General features: G+C 37.1%; 1 protein-coding gene across 7 annotated transcripts in view; it reads right to left on the bottom strand.

Annotated features, from left to right (window-relative positions):
• PCMTD1 (protein-L-isoaspartate (D-aspartate) O-methyltransferase domain containing 1) overlaps nucleotides 1-22,233 on the bottom strand; it is an 82,012-nt gene that overhangs the window by 34,929 nt on the left and 24,850 nt on the right. For 3 of the 7 annotated variants that reach the window (XR_008504071.2, XM_054497851.2, XM_063668771.1), the window contains exon 2: nucleotides 8,080-8,481. The exons of 2 other annotated variants lie outside the window; for them this stretch is intronic. Coding sequence is in view for 4 of the 5 variants with exons in the window: in XM_054497851.2 (XP_054353826.1) it covers nucleotides 8,080-8,386 (307 nt within the window). In the remaining variant the exon portion in view is untranslated. Of the gene's footprint in view, nucleotides 1-8,079; nucleotides 8,482-16,641; nucleotides 16,724-22,233 lie in introns of all 7 variants that reach the window. 2 more of the 7 variants (XM_063668769.1, XM_063668770.1) reach the window with 1 other exon arrangement.

The raw sequence follows: 22,233 nt of genomic DNA on the forward strand, positions 1-22,233 counted from the left end.
AGTTTCTGCATTATGTAATTTAGAAGAAAAAAGTACTCTTCACTACGAAAGGAAACAGAGGAGAAAGAAAAGAATTTGTTAAACTTTTTGTCACGTGTGGAAGAGGGCATGAAAAAAATAATTGGGGACAGGCCTCACTTCTGGAATCTTTTGTACACTGGAGAAGAAACAGGATGCAGGCACCACATGTTTAAGAACCCAGCTTGGAGTGCAGCTTGGAAGATTAAGAGTGTCCAGAGCTCAGCTGCCAGACCTTGGAGGCAGAAATCTATGAATCCTCTTTGCATGTGGATGTTACTTGAAGAAAGAAGAAAGATTCACCCTTCACTACAGGATAAAGCCAAAGTTGTTCATTCCCAAAAAAGGACAAAGTATTTATAAACATAACACACAGAGATGTGAAATCCAAGGAAACAATTTTTGGCAAGGGTGTAGGAGGGTAGATGGACTGACCCTGCAAGAGCCAAACCCAGAGAGAATGTGAAGGCGGGTTCCAGACGACACCAAGAACTCCAGCAGACCAAGCAGCCCTGCCAACTCCAGTCAACCTCTGGCTCTAACCTGACACATTCAGTCCAACATCCAACTCAGCCTAGGGAAGACTTTGTCACAGAAAAACAAAGACAATTCCGCAGGTGCCAGCTCCTACACAGGGAGATAGAGATTCACAAATTTTACACTTAAGGAAACAAATTCAGAAAGGTTTAGTACTTTTCTCAAAGTAACACGCAGTCAATTGTCATTATTTACTGTATAACAGTTATGTTCTAAAAAAAATACAGCAAACATTGAATTAGCAAAAGATGAACTATTGCTCCTTAGGAAGATATGTACATACATAAATATATTAAATAGATTATAATATTAAATCCTGAGAACTCATCCTGGTAGAGACTATATTATTTATTTTACAAAAGAGAAAATAAACTTAGATGTTAGTGACTTGCCTGAGCCACCCCACGAACTGTTGCCAGAATTGGGATTCAAGCCATCAACAGGCCCCAGTGCAGACTGGGAGCTTGTGACATGCCTTTGGTCCTCTCTGTATGACCACAGAGACAAGAAGGCAGAGAGAACTTCACTTTATCCCACCTTAGCTAGGAAGATGCAAAGCAGGAGACTCAAATTTTTGTTCCTCTCTGCAAGCTCGCTAGTGATCATAAAAGCAGTGTGAGTTTTGATTTGGGCGGTTCAAATAAGTATTAGTAAGTAGGTGAATGCTCAAGAGACAAAATTTGCAAATAGTAAGGATTGGCTATATTTGCTACATAGACAATCTTGGTTGGGAAACAGTTAATCACAAAGATAAAACTCAAAATGCTCAGAGAACCACCTAAGCCACTTCACATCACTGGAGAAATTTCTTCCTAACTTCTAAGAATAGTATGAAAAAATATAACCTGAGGAAATTACTATGAAAACTCTGTAAAACCTGTATTGCTTTCTAATATTTATTATTTTATTTACTATTACCCTGTAATCAGCAGTAACACTATCCATAAACACAAAATCACCTGGATGTTGATTTTCAGAGTTAGCAGCAATCAAAGAGGTGGTTGTCAGTAATGACTTCTACTCCACAACCAGTGTTAAGTGAGAGGGGGAAAAAAAAATCTAAAAAATAGAACAGTGGTGGCAATTCCATATAGAGCACAAGGGCAGAAAAAAGATGCCCAGAAGCCTAACTAGGACTAAGAAATTATAGTTCAAATAGTTAAGAGTTTCATGAATTTCATAAAATGTGATTAGCCTAAAATAAAAGGTTGTTTTCAAAACAGATTTGCTGACAGAGCCCCAAATAAATAACATATCAAGAACAGATGGGCCAGGCGCGGTGGCTCACGCCTGTAATCCCAGCACTTTGGGAGTCCGAGGCGGGCAGATCACAAGGTAAGGAGATTGAGACCATCTTGCCCAACACGGTGAAACCCCGTCTCTACTAAAAATACAAAAATTAGCTGGGCATGGCGGCACATGCCTGCAATCCCAGCTACTTGGGAGGATGAGGTAGGAGAATTGCTTGAAGCTGGGAGGCGGAGGTTGCAGTGAGTGAAGATGGCACCACTGCACTCCAGCCTGGGCTCTGACAGAGCAAGACTTGTCTCAAAAAAAAAAAAAGGCCGGGTGCAGTGGCTCACGCCTGTAATCCAAGCACTTTGGGAGGCCGAAGAGGGTGGATCACCCAAAGTCGGGAGTTCGAGAACAGCCTGACCAACATGGAGAAACCCTGTCTCTACTAAAAATACAAAATTAGCCAGGCGTGGTGGCACATGCCTGTAATCCCAGCTACTAGGGACCCTGAGGCAGGAGAATAGCTTTGAACGTGGGAGGCAGAGGTTGCGGTGAGCCGAGATCATGCCATTGCACTCCAGCCTGGGCAACAAGAGTGAAACTCCATCTCAAAAAAAAAAACATAATTTATAATTCCTAAAAAGAAAAAAAAAAAAACAGAGCGAGGCATGGTGGCTCACACCTGTAATCCCAGCACTTTGGGAGGCCAAAGTGGGCAGAACACTTGAGGTCAGGAATTCAAAACCAGCCTGGCCAACATGGCAAAACCCCGTCTTTAATTAAAAAAAAAAAAAAATTCGCCAAGCGTGGTGACGCGCACCTTTAGTTCTAGCTACTCAGGAGGCTGAGGCAGGAAAATCAACGGAACCTGGGAGGCACAGGCTGCAGTGAGCTGAGATCGTGTCACTGCACTCCAGCCTGGGCAACAGGGTGAGACTCTGTCTCAAAAAAAACCAAACAAACAAAAAATTCCTTTAAAAAAAAAAGTAACAGAGTATAGAGAAAAAACTGAGGTTCAGTTTGATGCATAAAACAGAGTATATCTTATACAGAAACCTTGATACCTGCAGAATGTGTTTTTTGTTTTGTTTGTTTTTGAGATGGAGTCTCGCCCTGTCGCCCAGGCTGGAGTGCAGTGGCACGGCTCACTGCAAGCTCCGCCTCCCGGGTTCACACCATTCTCCTGCCTCAGCCTCCCGAGTAGCTGTGACTACAGGCGCCCACCACCATGCCTGGCTAATTTTTTGGTGTGTATTCCTAGTAGAGATGGGGTTTCACCACCTTAGCCAGGATGGTCTCAATCTCCTGACCTTCTGATCTACTCGCCTTGGCCTCCCAAGTGCTTGGATTACAGACTAAGCCACCGCGCCTGGCCCAGAATGTGTTTTATCTTACCAAGAAGAATGAGAGTTGAGGGACGGGGAAACTGACCACCTTGGATCTCCCTAATCTTTTGGCCTAAAGTAAGCTAATAAAGAACATTCTTTAAGAGGCACTTAAAAGAGCATGAAAAAACATTTGAAAATTATATTTGTGATAAAGACTTATATCCAAAATATATAAAGAATAATAACAACTCAATAATCAACAACTCAATTAAAAAACAGGAAAAGATTTGACTAGTCATGTCACCAAAAAAATATACAAATGGCCCATAAGCACATGAATAGCTGTTCCATATCATTAGTCATTAGGGAAGAGCAAATTAAAACCACAATGAAATACCACTTTATATCCACTAACACGGCTTTTTAAAAAACGAAGTAACAAGTATTCGTGAGGATGTGAATAAACTAGAACCTCATATAATGTTGGTGGGAATGGAATATGGTGCAGCCACTCTGGAAAACACTTTGTTGGTCTCTTAAAAACATAAGTTTACCATACAGGTCAGCAATTCTACTCTTTAAGAATCTACCTAAGAGAAATGAAAATGTATATCCACACAAAGATTTGTACCTAAATGCTCATAATGGCATTATGCATAATGGTCAAAAACTAGTAACTCAAATGTCCATTAACTGGTGAATGGATAAACAAAATGTAGTGTCTATCTATATGATGAAACAGCATTCAGCCATAAAAAGGAATAAAGTATTCAGACATGCTATAGCATGGATGAACCCTGAAAATGTAATGCTAAGTGAAAGAAGCTGGATTCAGAAGACCATATATTGTATGATTTCATTTATATGAAATGTCCAGAAAGGACAAAATCTATAGAGACAGAAAGTAGGTAACTGGTTGTCAGGGACTGGCTGAATACTGGGAGGGGATGCAACTAGGCATGGGGAATAATCTTTTTAGCACATTGGAAGTATCCTCAAACTGGATTGAAAATCACTGAATTGTACTCTTAAATGAGTAAACTTGATGGTATGTGAATCATACCTCATTAGAGGCAGAGTGAGCAAGAGAGAACATGCATAAGCATGCAGGCAAAAGAGAGAAAGCACGAGCACTGAGGTCAAAGGCAATATAGGTTAGCTGAATAAGGACCATTTAACGTCCCATGACAAAGAGAGAAAGAGTGTAGAGGTCAAACATGATGGCAGCAGATAGCTTAACTAATGCTTCTGAACAATATGGCAACTGCAGTAAGTTTCCTGCTTATCAACTGTTTCACCTTTAGGAATGAATGTTGTAGCAGCAAGGTAGTGGCATCCACTGTGCTGGATGGCACTGGCAGTCTCCCCAGAGTCACTCCTATTAACTAGGGAACTAGGCAAGAGACTAAGAGAAAGTCATTAGGTGGGATGAATCTGTATATGTTTTTTAAGATACCCAGAATTTTTATATTATGGGTTATACAAGAAAATGAAAATGAATCCCTAAGTAAAAAGGATCAGGATTCAGAATCCCTACCTGAATCACTAAGAGTTTATCAGAATAACTTGCCTTCGTGGTTCTGATACTCAATTCAGTTATGGAAAACAGAGGTAAAATACAGGACGTGGGACGCTGCTTTATTTGCATCCTGTTTGTCAATGGAATTCCCTGAGAACGAAACGACAGTACTGAGAGGAGAATCAACTAAGTACTAAATCTTTACGAAAACCCTTAGTTCAGGGAAAATATTTAAGGAGAAGCAAACAGGACATGAAGAATTATCTTCAATTTGAAATTGAAAAACGTCTCAATGAGACATCTCAGGAGTTGGAGTGATCTATTCTCCACTGTCTTCGATAAAAGTAAATTTATGAATAATTCCCTAAAGTGTGCTTTAATCCTAAGAAATTTTCTGAAGAAAATCCAATACAAAAATTAACCATGCGTGTTGTTGTACTACCAGCTACTCAGGAGGCTGAGGCGAGAGAATCACTTGAGCCCAGTAGGTCGAAGCTGCAGTGAGCCAAGACCGTGTCACCACACTCCAGCCTAGGCAAGAGAGTGAGACCCTACCTAAAAATAAATGAATAAATTAATAATAATAATAATAATAATAAAAGAAAAACCTGATTTACTCTCACTGAATTTGTGTTTCTGGATTTGTGTTCCTGGAGTGAAGTGGAAATTCCCCAAGGAGTAAGATCTTCTTTAACTGTGTTACCAAATCACAAACGCCCCACTCTCACTGAATTTGTGTTTCTGGATTTGTGTTTCTGGAGTGAAGTGGAAATTCCCCAAGGGGTATCTTCCTTAACTGTGTTACCAAATCACAGATACCCCACTCTCCCTGCTTTGGCCGGGACTCTTCCAGAGTTTACTACTAAATATGTAGTACCCACAGGACCCACTGTCTATGGGGAGCACCTGTTATCCCTATCTTGTGAGTGGAAAAGAAAAATGGCTGAGCCACAGTGTTATAGTTTTTTGTTTTTAATAAAGAAAGAACTTCTGTTAATAAGGTGGCTGTGAAGCAGTGGAGCCAAATTTGATTCACTATACTCAATAATCACAGGGAGCATGTGAGCATCCTCCTCTGGATCCAGTTCTAAGTGATTTTTATGGATGTATACCTTCCCCTCCATGACATAAAACACACACAAAACACAAACTAAAAACAGAGAGCAGGGTAAAAAAAGATAAAGCTTCCTCAGAAGCCTGGTGAATTTAAGACTTATCAGCTGTAATCATAGTTTTACAGACTGTTGTTCCTGCTTCTCCTTCGTTATCTTTCTCACCAAAGGAATATTCCTAATCAAAACGAGAACAACTATATCTTGGTCTTAACTTAGCAGGATCACACGAAGATAAACCCTGGAATAGTATCCAGGAGCCACTGCCATATATGTAACTAAAGATCCATGACTCCCTAGAGCTTTGTAACAGGAGGAAACTATCTAGTGCACTGTAGATCATTTACACAATGGTCTCTTTCCCCACATTGCCTATGTCATGATTAAAAGACATTCATGATACAGTAAGTTTCACATATGCCTACAGTGCCATCTGGTCACAGACATCTAATCTCTTGGAGCCTGGGACTAAGGCAATGAGTCTAAGAAGGCAACCTCACTGCTGGCAAGATTGCAAATTATGATGCATACCTCCCCCATCCCAAGTTTGGCTAGACTGACCGCCCTCAGCATGAGCCAGTTGGCACATACTAGAGAAGGGGAAGACAGAATAAACAGGCACTTTCAGGCTGGCCAAACATGGTATAAGGCTTGGACTCCAGCCCAGAGTTGCCAGAGCTGGTTAAGAAATGTTCAAGGACAGCAATTCCCCCCCCCTTTTTTTTTTTAAAGAAGCAGCTCTCCCTACTCTCACCTCTAGATTTTGCAGACTGTCTCAAACCCTAGAGATTCCTTTTTCAAAGAAACCGGTGACAGAAGTGACAGATATCTGGAAGTTCCAACCTGTTAAGAAATTCCTGTCTCAGGACAGGGAGGAGCGCCAAATTTAAATGTAAGCTTCTAAATTTCTCTTTATCGATGAAAATTAATAATTTCCTATCACTTTTGAACAGTTCTTATAGATTAGGAACTAACCCAGTTGCAGAATGAAAGGCTTCCAACCCCACTCTTTCAAATGAAACAGATGGGAGGGAGGTCCCATGACTAATAGAGTAAGGAACTAGCTAGTGTGTAGAGAGGAAATTTCAGACCTGACTATACCTTAAAAGTCATAATGTGACCACATAATTTATTGTCCAAACTCAGACACTTCGAGGAATGAAAGGACATTATTAATACTGACACTAGGATAACAGAGATAAAGTAGGACTGTCCCAGCACACTGGAACAGAGTCACCCTACTAGAGGATATGTCATTCTCTATTTAAAATTCTTCAATGATTCCCCATCACTTCAGAATGAATTCTACACCACATTCTTATCCTTATTAACTTAGGGATATACCTCAACTATAGTACCTATCAGACTAGATGAAGGCTGTTGATTTTCTTATGTCTTCTCAAACCCCACCCCCCTAAATAATGCTCTATTTTAACGTATGCCACACAGTAGCGGCCAGTGAATACGGCAGCTGAACTAAATGGCTTGGTAAACTTCATGGTTGGTCATCCTCCATCCAACATAATGTTTTACAGCAGATTTTCCTCCACCCATGCGTCTTCCACCTATATTCCATATTATCCAGTTCTCACTTCCTAGATATGTGACTTTCAGGCAAGTTATTTAACCTCCCTGTGCCTTCGTTTACTTGCCCATATAAAAGGATTAATAATAGTCTGTACTTCAAAAGAGTATTAGGAACATTGAATGAGTTAATACACACACACTACTTTAAACAATACCTAGCATTTAACACCCAGTAAGTTCTTTGAGGGCAGAAATCTTAGTCCCTTTTGATCATTGGCATATGCACATGTCAGGAACAATGCTTGGCAGAGCAAACACTCATTAAGTATGCTGAAAGCTTAATGAACATATACTTCTTTCTTCTCTATTTTTCTCCAATTCCTTGCTTTACCCTAACAGTGCCACATCTTATATATCCCACATTCTCCTGTCTCTCTTAACAAAAACCTGGCACAATGCTCTTAGATAACTATCAAACTTTATATGCCAGAAGACAGAACACTCTACCTGAAATGGATTAAATATTACTCTTGAGTTTCCTGCCTACCAGCGCTTGACTTTAAGTACAGACAATGACTAACAGAGAACAGTTAGTTCCCAGAGCTACTGTAAGTTGAGGTAAGGACTGGGAATGAAAAGAGATTACTACTGCTTTGTGTTTTCACATCTAAGTAAGGAAGATACCTACATTGAGTATATACATCCAAACATACTGTACAGAAAGTTACAACTCCTATAAATCATAAACCATAATACAAAATGGCTTATTTTTTAAAATAGAATTTTACAAAAATAAAATTACCTAAAATTAAGCCCACCATTGTACTTAAATATCCGGTTCCACTTCCCAGGTTAAGAAAAGACAATCCTGGTTGAAGTTTCAATGCTTCCATAACTTCAGAATAAATGCAAGGTGCTGACAAGTGGATGTTTCCATGCTTCCAGGCTAAGTCTTTGTAAGCATTGTCTCTGTAGCCTTCCAAATAGTAATCTCCACGATCAATCGCTCTGAAGGCTTGCTCCACTCTTTCAGTACGAATATACTGAGCTTCTTTTAAATTATCAATTAAGTCATCATTATCTTCCCCAGCACTCACAGCTCCTCCCATGATAGTATTCAAATCAAATCATAAATTTAAAAATGAAATAAAATTAGTAGAAATGGCTTCCAATATTGCACTTGATTTCCAAAAATAAATTAATCCTGGAAGGGAAGAACAAAAATAAACAGGTTTAAATTAATGCTCAAAAGCAAAATAACTTGTTTATTAAATGTATGTCATTATAATTAACTACCATTTCTCACGGAAATATTCTGCTCCAGCATAGTGTTAAACTCCTTCTTAACGATATTATTTTATTTAATTCATATAGTAACCACAAAAGGTAACTTATATGATCTCATCTGTACAGATGGGAAAACCGGAACACAGAAGTCAAGTAAGTCACCTAGTACCGTGAAGCCCATTATGGTGGCCACTAGTCACACATGGCTACCTAGATCTAAATTAATAAAAATTAAATACAATTTAAAATTCCATTGGTCAACCTACCTGTATTTTAAGTGTTTAATAGCTACTTGTAGCTAGTGGCTACCATACTGGACAGTGCTGCTCTGCAAAGTGACAGTGTCAAGACTTGGTCTTAGGTCTTTAGAGTCAGAAACCATGTTGGTTTTTTTTTTGTTTGTTTTGTTTTTTGTTTTTTTTAAGATAGGGTCTCACTCTGTCACCCAGGCTGGAGTACAGTGGCATGATCTTGGCTCATCCCCTCCCGGGCTCAAGTAATCCTCCCACCTCAGCCTCCCAAGTAGCTAAGATTACAGGTGCATGCCAACACGCTCAGCTAATTTTTGTATTTTTTTGTAGAGACAGGGTTTCACCATGTTGCCCAAACTAGTCTCAAACTCCTGAGCTCAAGAGATCCGTCCGCCCTGGCCTCACAAAGTGCTGGGATAACAGGCGTAAGCCACCGTGCCCGACCTCCATGCTCTTAATCACTGAGCCACACTGGCTTCTTTATAGTACAGTATAGTATAGTATAGTATAGTACAGTATAGTATAGATTAATTTTAAAAATTAGTTGATTTTAAATTCCTGAACTTAAAAACCACAATTCAAAAATGCACTACATAAATTTAAAACATTAACACACAGAATAACATATTACTCGAAACACTGAACATAAAATGCAAAATAAACAAACCCCACACTCATGTTTATTAATGCGCTTGTGTGCTGATTGTTTTGTTTAGTAAACCTTGTTGTGACAGAAACCACAAATTTTATTAATAACTTCAATAGTCCAAGCACTAGAACATGTTTTATACACATACACACACATACACACACTGAACTTCAACAGATTAAACTCAGCATCTGAATGGAAATGTAAGTGCAATTTGAGAAAACTAAAAAAATTTCAAAACATAACACTGAATATACAATTTAAGCTTTATTCAACTATAGCTAGTAAGTTAATATATCAATTTCTGAATTAATAAATCAGTAGAGGAGAAAGTGTGAAATGAAATACCCATGGCCAGTAACAAGAGTTATGACAGTTAACTCTGGCAAGGCTGTACTCCAACTCTTGACCATAGAGAAGTATACCAATTAGGGTCTCAAGTATCCCCAGGGTCCTCAGGCCCCTGGCACCACTGAGGCAGCTCCCCTAACAGAGCCTATCATATTGTCTTTGTCTGTGTCCACTTTGTCTTTTCCTACAATTGCCTTAAGAACTTTTGGAGTAGAGGAAATACTGTGAATTCATATTTAATTCATTCAAACTCACTTATAGGAAGTTGCCTGGCTCTAGCACCTTCAGTCCTCAAAAATTCATAAGTACAAGGGCTTACAGCACCCTTCTCCTCAATGAATATATTTTGTAGAATGCAGTGCAATAGGAGATGTCAATTCACTATTCCTTCAACAGGTCTTAGCTGTGGCATCTCAACTTGCTGAGTCTAATTGTAGCATTTCAATACTTTTTTTTTTTTTTTTTTAATAACATGGCCTTTAGCACAAGTCAACTTTTTCATCTGGCACTCAGAGTGAATCTCTTCCTAAGGTGAAAGAAAAAATGGTTATATTACACTAGGAGATAGTCTCTGTCAGTATCCAGTGTGGCATTTGCCTAAGGATTTCATAAGAATAATTCTGACTACAAAGATATTTGGCAAATTGCTGTACCGTAAATGCCACAATTTACTAAAAAATTATTCCCTTTGAGTGGGCTCTAGGGCTTAAGAAGAAGATCTGCCTCTCCTTAGGTCCTTCTGAATTCCATTCAATTCAAAATTATCATAGCAAAAACATTATCATAGCAAAACAATCAATCAAATATGGTCTTTACTACATAGCTCACATTTCTGGTGAGAAAAAGGCAAGAAGAAGAATGAAATAAATAAGAACTACCACCATTTACTGACAGACACTGTACTGAGTGTTTTTGTAGCTCATTAAAAATTACTATAACCCAGGCCAGGGGCGGTGGCTCACGCCTGTAATGCCAGCACTTTGGGAAGTCAAGGTGGATGGGGGGATCACCTGAGGCCAGGAGTTCAAGACCAGCCTGGCCAGCATGGCGAAATTCTGTCTCTATTAAAAATACAAAAATTAGCCAGATGTGGTGGCTCACGCCTGTAATCCCAGCACTTTGGGAGGTCGAGGCGAGCAGATCACTTGAGGTCAGGAGCTCAAGACCAGCTTGGCCAACATGGTGAAACCCTGTCTCTACTAAAAATACAAAAAAAAATTTAGTTGGGTGTGGTGGCACACAGCTGTAGTCCCAGCTACTCGGGAAGCTGAGTCAGGAGATTTGCTTGAACTTGGGAGGCAGAGATTGCAGTGAGCTGAGTTTGCACCACTGCACTCCAGTCTGGGCGACAGTCAGATTCCCTCTCAAAAAAAAAAAAAAAAAAATTATCCAATCAAATGATTTTTAAAAACAATGACTGAATGGATTAGAAAAGCAAGATCCAACAATATGCTGCCTATGAAAGACTCGCTTTAGCCTTAGGACACACACAGATTGAGAATAAAGTGATGAAAAATGATAACCAAAAGAGAGCAGGGATGACTATACTTCCATCAGACAAAATAGACTTTAGGTCAAAAACTGTAAAAAGAGACAAAGAAGCAAAGAAGGACATTATTTTATGTCCTGTTCAAGAGAACAGAACAATTTTAAATATATATGCAGTCAATATTGGAGCACCTAAACATATAAAGCAAATATTAATAGATCTGAAGGATGAGACTGACTGAAATACAATAATGGCAGAGGACTTCAAACTTCATGTTCAACAATGGACATATCATCCAGACAGAAACAGTGGACTTGAACAACGCTTTAAACCAAATGGACCTGAAAGACATATAGAACATTCTACCCAACAGCAACTGAAATGAGTATTCCCCAAGATATATTATATGTTTGTCTACAAAATAAGTCTCTATGAATTTAAGACTGAAATTATACCAAATATCTTTTCTACTCGTAATGGAATGAAACCAGAAACCAGTAACAGGAGGCCTTTTGGGACATTCACAAACACACAGAAATAAACAATATGCTCCTGAAAAACCAATTGGTCAAAGAAATTTAAAGAAAATAAAGATATCTTGAGACAAATGAAAATGGAAACATAACATACCATAACTTATGAGATGCACCAAAAGCAGTTCTAAAAGGGAAGTTTACAGCAATAAATGCCTGTATCAAGAGAGTAAAGATTTCAAATAAATTCAAGAAACTAGAGAAAAAAGAACCGGTTAAACCCCAATTAGCAGAAAGAATGAAATAGGTTTCAGAACAGAAATAGATAAAATAGAGAACAGAAAGAAAACAGAGAAGATCAGTGAAACTAAGAGTTGGTTCTTTAAAAAGATAAACAAAATCAAAAACCTTTAGCAAACTAAGAAAAAAAGAAAGCTCTAACAATAAAGTCAGAAATGAAAGAGGAGATACCACAACTCAGAAGATATCACAGAAGTACAAAGGGTCATAAGAGACTATGAACAATTATCCACCAACAGATTGGATAACCTGGAATAAATTCATGGAAATGTACAACCTACCCAAGTTAAATCAAGAAGGAACAGAAAATCTGAACAGACCAATAACAAGAAGACTGAATCAATAATTAAGAAATCTCCCATCAAAGAAAAGCTCAGCACCAGATGCCTCAAGGTGGAATTACGCCAAACATTTAAAGAACTAATACCAATTCCTTCTCAAATCTTTCCAAAAAATCAAAGTGAAGAGAATACCTACAAATTCCACTTACAAGGCCAGTATTGCTCTGATACTGAAGCTAGATAAGGACACTACAAGAAAAGAAAATAACAGGCTAATATCCCCGATGAACATATCTGCAAAAATCCTTAACAAAATACTAGCAAACCAAATTCAACAGAACATTAAAAGGATCACTCACCACCAAGTGAGACTGATCCCTGGAATACAAGGATTGTTGAATATACACAAATCAATAATGTGATGGATGTACCATATTAACAGAATGAGGACAAAAACCCTATGATCATTTCAATAGATGCAGAAAAAGCAGTTAACAAAAATTCAATATCCTTTCATAATAAAAACTCTCAATAAATTAGACATAGAGGGAAGATACCTCAACATAATAAAGGCTATTATGAAACTCCCACAACAAACACACTCAATGATGAAAAGATGAAAGGTTTTCCACGATCAGGAATAAGGATTTCTATTCTTACTACTTCTATTCAACACAGAACAAAATTCTAGCTGGAACCATTAGACAAGAAAAAAAAATTAAGGGCATCTAAATAGGAAAGCAAAAATTGAAAATGCCTATGTTAATTGGTAATATAATCTTACATGCAGAAAACTGTAAAGACCCACCAAAAAACTATTAGAACTGCTAAGCAAATCAGTAAAATTGCAGGGTACAAAATCAACACACAAAAGTCAGTAGCATTTCTTTACACTAACAACAAATGATCTGAAAAAATAATTAAGAAATCAATCCCATTTACAACAACATCAAAAAAAAAATACCTAAAAGTAAACTTTAACCCAGGAGGTGAAAGATTTGTATACTAAACACTATTAAATATTGAAAAAAATTGCAGACAACACAAATAAATGGAAAGGTATTCCATATTCATGGACTCACAGAAATAATAGTTAAAATGTCTGTACTACCAACAGTGGTTTACAGATTCAACATAATCTGTATTAAAATTCCAATGACAATTTTCACAAAAATAGGAAACAATCCTAAAATTTGTGAGGAATCATACAGGCAAAAAGAAGAAAACTAGAGGCCTCACATTATCTGACTTCAAAATCTATTACAAAGCTATAGTAATCAAAGCAGCATGGTACTGACATAAAAACAGACACAATGACCAATCAAAGTAGATGGAGAGACCAGAAATAAACTTCACATATTTATGGTCAATTAATTTTCAACAAGGATACCAAGAACACACAATTAAGAAAGTACAGTCTCTTCAATAAGTGTTGCTGGGAAAACTGGATATCCACAAGCAGAAGAATGAAATTGAATCCTTATCTCACACCATATACAAAAATCAACTCAAAACAGATTAAAGATTTAAATATAAGACCTGAAACTGTGTAACTATTAGAAGAAAACATAGGGGAAATGCTCCATTACATTAGTCTAGGCAAAGATTTCTTGCATATGATCCCAAAAGCACAGGCAACAAAAGCAAAAATAAACAAATGAGACTGTATCTAACTAGAAAGCTTCTGTACAGTAAAGCTTTACTAATTGTTTACAAGCAGTAAAGTGAAGTGATAACATATATTGTAAAAAAAACAAAAAAAAACAAAAAAAAAACTGCAAACCATACATCCATACATCCAATAAAGGATTGCAACCCACACATCTGATAAGGGATTGCAAACCATACATCTGATAAGGGATTAAGATCCAAAATATAAAATGAACTCAACTGAAGAGCAAGAAAACAAATATGCCAATCAAAAAACAAACAAAAGACCTAGTAAACAATTATCAAAAGACATATAAACAGCCAACACATACAAAAAAATGGTCATCGCAGAAATGCAAATTAAAACCCACAATGAGTTATCACTTTACACCTGTCAGAATGGCTATTATCAAAAAGACAAAAGATAACAAGTATTGGCAAGGTTGTAGAGAAAAGAGAACCCTTGTGAACTGCTGGTGGAAATGAAAATTAATACAGCTTTATGAAAAATAGTATGGCTCCTCAGAAAACTAAAATCAGAATTATCTTATGATCCAGTCAGTAATCCCACTTCTGAGTCTATATCCAAAAAGATTGAAGTTAGTATGTCAAAGATATATCTGCATTCCCATGTTCACTGCAGCATTATTCACAATAGCCAAGATATGTAAGCACGCTAGGTGTCCATCATCAGAGGAATGGGTAAAGAAAATGGTGTGTGTGTGTGTGTGTGTGTGTGTACAGGAATTTGAGAGAAAGAAGAAAAAGGTAAATATAGACTTACATTATATATATATATAAAATCCATTTATATATATATAAATGGATTACTATTCAGCCTTTAAAAGAAGGGTAATTCTGTCATTTGCAATAACATGTATGAACCTGGAAGACATTATACTAAGTCATAAGACATACTAAGACATAAGACAGGCATGGAAAGACAAACACTACATGAGCTCACTCATGTGGAACCTAAAATGGTTGAACTTATGAAAGTAGAGCATAGAATGATGATTACCAGAGGCTGGGGCAGGAGGGTAGATGGGGGAAAGGAGAAATGCTGATCAAAGGGCACAAAGTTTCTGCTAGACAGGAGAAATATGCTTTAGTAATCTTTACAGAATGGTGACTATAATAAATCATAATGCACTATGTTTTCTCAAAATTGCTGAAACTATAAATTGTGGATGTTTTCACCATACAAAATGATAGCTTTGAGAAGCACATTTTTTAACTGGCCTGATTTAATCATTCCACACTGTAAACATATATTGAAACATCATATTGCACCCCATAAATATACAATTATTCTTTGCTAAAGATTAAATAGGATTTTAAGGAAAAACCAAAACTATAAAGAGAATTGTATTACTTGGTGTGGGGGGGTGTGGGAGAATGACACACTGTTTACATAGTCAAAATACTATAAACATAATTCCTTATTTAGTTTTAATACTCGTTTAACCACACTGAGTGAGAGAGAAGAGGAAAAGAGGGGCATGGGAGCTAAAACCTCATCTATGATGACAGAAAGTAAATCTGTCCAAAAGTAATGAATAAAAAGGAAAAGCAGCATCTTAAGTTAGCAATGTGTACGTTAAATACCCTACAAAATGGCTATATGTGTTAAGTTCCTTCTGGAATGTGAGCCTGGGGGTGAAAACAGGTGAAGCCAGGGACTGCTATGCTTTGGCATCAAGGCTTGCGGTATCTTTACAAATTGTGTTACATGTATTATTTGAATAAAATTGGCAAGTAAAGGTAAAATTAAAGGGGTTATAGAGAGAGCACAGATAAAGTATAATAAAGCCATATGGAAAATTTCCTAGGGAATAAAAATACATTTAATAAGACAGTCTAGGGCAGAAAAATAAAGATACAGAAAGAGAAGATTATTACATAAATAATAACTTAAACCACACCAAAGAGTTTCACAGATACAGCTCTGCTTACCACATACATTATTGCTGAATGTGGAAACTGAATTATAAATTACGTTTTTATTATACTCACTGATTTGATGATAATGTGCCTTTGCAGAAAACATGAAAATAAAGTAAAATTAAAATTTTCATAATGCTAGCATTCAAAGAACCACTGTCATTACTAACTTTTAAGCAACCATATACTTCGTTTTTTTAAACATATGACTGGTATTATACTGTATATATTGTTCAGGACTTTCACTTAATAAAACTTAAGCATTTCCTAATACCATGAGACATTCTTTCCAAATCCAGAAGTATGATATTCTACCACACGGATACAGCAGGATGTAACCAATTCCCCCAATGTTAGACTATGATTAATCAATATAATCAATATTAGAATTGATTATAATTGATGTACACTTGAGAAGCTCGTAAACTGAAGTCTGTAGTGAATACTGTGATAATTCAATAATAATCCTAACTTGAAATGTACAATTTTTTTATGAAAGTAAAATAAACACTAATAAAAACCCTGTGCAGCATTAGGTCATCAGTGTCTGCCATTTGTTACTTCTAAGATAATCTCATTTCAATCATGGAAAAGTCAAATACAAGTCAAGAGACCAAGGTGTAGCCATGGTTCCACAGATAAATTTGCTGTATTGATCCGGCCAAATCCCCAAAATGTCGTTTCCTCACCTGTGAAATAAAAAGGCTATATTCTGCAGCTCCTAAGGTCCCTCAGAGCTCTAATTTCCATGCTATTTCAGCACTGGTCAATCTGTAATTCAATATAATCAAGTTTTAGTTATCTAGTAATGGCTGCTGTCCATGCCTTGGCACTTCTGTTACTTCGGTCACAATTTTTACTGCCTCACTCCTGCCATTTTCTTTTCCACAAAGAAGAAACAATTTTAGGAGTGTTCAAGTCCTGCACTAAACAATAAAAGCAAAATAAGGAATTTGAGAGAAAGACGAAAAAGGTAAATATAGAAAAAGATCAAGTGGAAGAACAGAATAAAAGGCTGAACAACTTAAGCAGTTACATAGTTATGTCTGTTTGAGAAGGAAGTCATCATGTTTACTCATAAAACACAATTTCACTCCTTGGTATTTTTCTCTCTGCTGTGTGTTGGGTAAGGGCTGCACAGAAAATAAACGGTACATTCACATATGCACACCTGAAACTATTTGCAAAGTGTTCCAAACATTTCTTGCTATTATTCCAAAATTTAGAATTGTGACTTAAATCTATTTAGGAAAGAACTGTCAAAGGCCCCATACAATATTATGGTGTCTCTTAGGCAGTTTAAGGATGCCTTATGGAGGATTAAGCACTGACAAGTTAAAGGAGGTAGGAAGCAGACCAATGGCAGGCAGATGTTGCAAGGTGGGAGGAGAACAAAATGAATGCTGACTCACTTTCCTTTCCTCCTAGCACCCAGAGGGAAGCAGTCAACTGCTCCTTGCTGCTCCTTTCTCTGAAAAACTGAGGACTACGCTCACCCAGCTCTAGAGGGAAGCTTACTCACCAGTGATCCAAACGAAAACACACTAATTGTGGCCATGAACAAAGAATGCTCCTCATGTCCTCAAAGCTCTTGTCATGGGATTCATGGACCAAGCCTGCTTTAAGTGCAGAGGCAACTATATAGGGAAAAAATTTTTCTCAGTGATGGGACTGATAAAGAGATATGATGAAATATAAATAAAGAATTATTAAAGAAAATAAATGGCTAAACTAAGGTTCACTACTCACTTGCCAAAAGCTGCAAAGAACATCCACTTTACTCTGTATTCAATGATGAATACAAATCTTAAATTTTGTTTAAGTAGTGATAACATATAGCAGCAATTTCCTATGTGCCTACTACATACCTAGCACTGTGCTCTAGTTCTTTACCATACTTCTATGAAGAGTCACAAGATCATATGAGAAGCTCACAGCCCTTGAATAACTGAAACACTACTCAAATCCAGTCTGTGAAGCTATGAAACCCTCTGACACAGATCAATTTGCTCAGAGGCTCCTGATGCATAATTCAAAACTAAACTTTTCATTAACTTTTAGCTGAAAAGATGTTCAATTCAGCTGTCTCTTACAATCTCCCATTTTTTCTTTTTCCTTTTAGTACTCTCAACTTCAAAGGAAGAATGAAGCAGCAGGGAGCGGGCCGGGGTGAGCATCTGATGTCATTTATTGGTCTTGCAGCCTCAGGCAAATCACTTAATGAGATCTCCACTTTCCTTATCTATAAAATGAAAATAATTACATCATAAATTTGTGATGATTAAAAAGTACACTGAATATAAAGTTTCTAACATATAGCTGGTCCAATAATACCAACTTTCTTTCATTTCTGTGACAGAAAGCGCACATTCTAAACTCTCATTTTTAAGCACAGAAGACTGGAAAGGGAAAACAAAAAAACACTGCTTCTCAAATCTAGCAAAGCTATTGCCTACTGACCTCCTTAAAGAGGAACTGAAGAGTGGAAATGGAAATCCTGAAGTGAGAGGTGTCTAAAAGAAAAACAGCCAAGGACAGTACATACAGAAGTCTGTGGAAGAATATTTACATTCACACATAAGTTGACTGAAAGAGAGAAGTTAAAGCGAAGAAAAGACAACACAGTTATCTTCTGCCATGCTCTAGGCCATCAACTGTGCTGAAGGGCTTAAATTAAGAGTAGCTGCCCTTCCGTGCTCACAGGGACTCTCAGAAGGAAGGATGAGCTTACCTTGGCTAAGACAGCAGTCAGATACCAAAACTCTTTGGTTTAATTCCATCTCACTAGCTAACTTTTGCCCTGGCTAATACTTCTTCCTCTAATAGAGCATTCATTACATAATTTGGCAAAAATTGTCTTGTAAAGTTTTCTTTGGTTCCACCTATCTTTTCTGTCTAGACTGTAAACTCACTGAAGAGAAAAATAACATCTTATATTTCATATATTTATCACAGTTGCATGGTCTTAGCGAACATCTAAGAAACAACTGTTGACTAAGTGTAAAACACATGAAAGTTATAGTTTTCTACTTTGGAAAGTCCTTTCAAATTTCAATGTTTCCAACGGCTACAGCAAAGTTGAAGTACATGAAGTATATGTTTTCTTCTATATTCTCTTGACTATCTTTCTTCCCCTACCCCTCCAATTCAATACTACAAATAATTTTTTAAAAAGAAGCTCTCTTGGAAACATCCACATTGCACATTTTGATACATGGTGAGTTTTAAGATGCCTATATTCACAGATGTAGCTTCCAACTTCCTCCACATCCTTTTAATTTTCATATTCCACTTGGCTTGGAAACAGTGTGAACTCCAAGATAGAGCAACAGTAGATGGTAGTTCTATGACAGTTTTAGCGTATAATATTTGAAGTGATAAAGTAATATATAAAACTTTAAAGGACAAGATATGAGGCTCATCTAGCTGAAATTTTATTATTTTGAAAGTTATAGGACTTTGTGGATCCCCAAAGCCTTTCCTCCTCTCCCTTTTACTCAACACAAGACATTTTCAAACCTATATTACCACACGTATCTCCCTAAACACAACTGCCTATTACCAACACCCTCTACATGCAAAGATCCACATATCTTTCAGCTAACAAAATTAATCCTCAGGGAATAATGGCCTCATATTTAAGGATTACTGACTGCTTAGTATTACCTGGATTTTTCAAGAAACAGAAGTGCTACACTAACCATCCTTAACACTTTTTAAAATATATATCCTTATGGGAGCTGCAGCCTAGAAAAACCTTTAAAACAAGCTGTTCACCTCCTCTAACTCAGGAAAAGTCTATAAACAAAAATATGTTCATTAACTGGCAATAGTTCTTAGGATGTACTAAGATCAACAGGGAAGCATGATTGAAAAAAAAACACACACACATTTTCAGCCCTCCTGGGTCAGGATTTCATAGTGGGGCTTATTTTATTTGAAAAGCTATGAATTTATAAAGAACAATATTCGAATATAAGAATATTCCAAAGCAAAAATGCACAACTGGGGACTACTCATCACTTCAGATGATCTGTATCTGTTCCCTTCCATGAATATACCATAAAATAAACCAAAACATGAGCTCATATCAAATATACTCTTTCCATATATTAATGTACTGTGGAATGCAAAACTGGCCTTGTCACACTATATGATTTTAAGTCATTATCTTTTCTGGCTTTGGTTTTTTCACCTGCAAAATAAAGTCATTAATTCAAATTATCTCAATGACTCCTTTAAGAACTTTCAAAAAATCCAAGCATATTTACTTATTTACAAAGACATACATAGGTTAACTACAAAGTTTTTGGACTTATAAAATGGCATCTTTCCAAAGTCCAAAATGCTAATTTTATCTACAGATCAACACAAGTAAAAGCTATATAAAACAAAATAGCTAAAGTATTATCCATAAGTTTTCAAAGCACTTTAACATCAATTCATACAATTTCTTAAGTACCATAGGAATAGAGGCAGGATGCAAAGTATTACCTGCACCATAAAAATAAAAACAAACTGAGAAAGAGTAAATTACTTGTTCTGGATTTCCCATACAATAAAGGGATATTTCAATCTTATTCATAAATCTTATGCACTACTAAAAATATTGTAAGAAGAAACCACGACAAAAAAAGTCTGAGACCCCTGAGAAATGCACACTTAAAAAATGATACTATAGTTTAATTTCATATACTGGAGCAAATTATTATATCCCTACTTTTCTGAATGAACCAGAGAAAGCTTAATCAATTCTTGAAAATGTACTGTCATCATCAAATCATAGTAATGGTATAGGCTCTAAAGTGCTGGGAGGGTCATTGATACAGTTTCAATATTGTCACAACCCAAATCCCATGTTGAATTGTAATCCCCAATTGCAGGCAGTGATTGGATCGTGGGAGTGGATCTCTCCTGTCTTGGTGCTGTCCTCACGATAGGGAGTGAGTTCTCTTGAGATACGTATTTTAGAAGTATACGGCACCTCTCCCTACTGTCTCTGGCTCCTGCTTTGGCCATGTAACCTGCTTGTTCCTGATTCACCTTCCAGCATGAGTAAAGCTTCTTGAGGCCTCGCCAGAAGCCAAACAGATGTCAGTACCCCACTTCCTGTAAAGCCTGCAGAATCATGAGCCAAACAAGCCTATTTTCTTTAAGAATTACCCAGGCTCAGGTATTTCTTTTTTTTTTTTTTTTTTTTTTGAGACAGACTCTTGCTCTGTCAGCAGGGTGGAGTGCAGTGGCGCCATCTCAGCTCACTGCAAGCTCCGCCTCCCGGGTTCAAGCTATTCACCTGCCTCAGCCTCCCAAGTAGCCTCCCAAGTAGCACGCACCACCATACCCGGCTAATTTTTTGTATTTTAGTAGAGATGGGGTTTCACCATGTTGGCCAAGATGGTCTTGATCTCCTCACCTGATCCGCCCACCTTGGCCTGCCAAATGCTCAGGTATTTCTTTATAGCAATGCCAGACTTGAACCTTAAATTATTAATCTGTCATCAATGATTCCACGAGTCAATAAAACTCACTTAAAGAACACCACCCAAATTGAGTAACCAAAATGTTTGTGAAAGCTTTTTAAACTACAGTTCAGAACTTCCCCCGCCCCCCCCCCTCCACCCACCCCCCACCCCCAGGGCTGCATTTAACAACTTCTTCAACATGGAACCAGCAAGTTAAGAAAGACTCAGGCACACCAGGGAAAGAATTTCAAAGAATGATTTCAGGTCCCAGAGATAGCCTTTGCTCCAGAAAACCAGTCTCTTAAATGGTTACTGTATTTTCAATAAACTGTTTAAAAATTACTTTCAACTTGGTTATAATAAATTCATAAAACTGAAGACCTTTAAAATCGTAAAGAATTATTTCATATTAATTGGTCTTCAAACTGTAAATAGCAGCCAAACAGCGTGAGTAAAATTACCTTTATTAACAGTGTATTTCAAAATACACTTCGTATTTTAAATTCAACAAGTGCTCTCAAATGCTCTTTAAAATGCTTTCAATAAAAAATTACTCAACAGCATTACCTAGCATTTGGATATTTAAATTTTTAAGTGTTTTATACAAAAAGATTTCATGTGATGATTTCCTCATTCAATAAACAAAAATTGATCACTTGTTTATGCCTCAGGAACTATAAGAAGTATGAGGATTCAGGGACCATAACTCCAGAAGCTAAACTCAACTTAAAGAGCTCTCTTATGCGGTAAGAACTGCAGAAGACATCACTCCATTTCATTAAGAAACTGAGCCTCAGCAGTTGCCTTGTTCAAGATGAC

The sequence above is a fragment of the Pongo pygmaeus genome, chromosome 7 (assembly GCF_028885625.2).
Source record: "Pongo pygmaeus isolate AG05252 chromosome 7, NHGRI_mPonPyg2-v2.0_pri, whole genome shotgun sequence".
Classification (NCBI taxonomy): domain Eukaryota; kingdom Metazoa; phylum Chordata; class Mammalia; order Primates; family Hominidae; genus Pongo; species Pongo pygmaeus.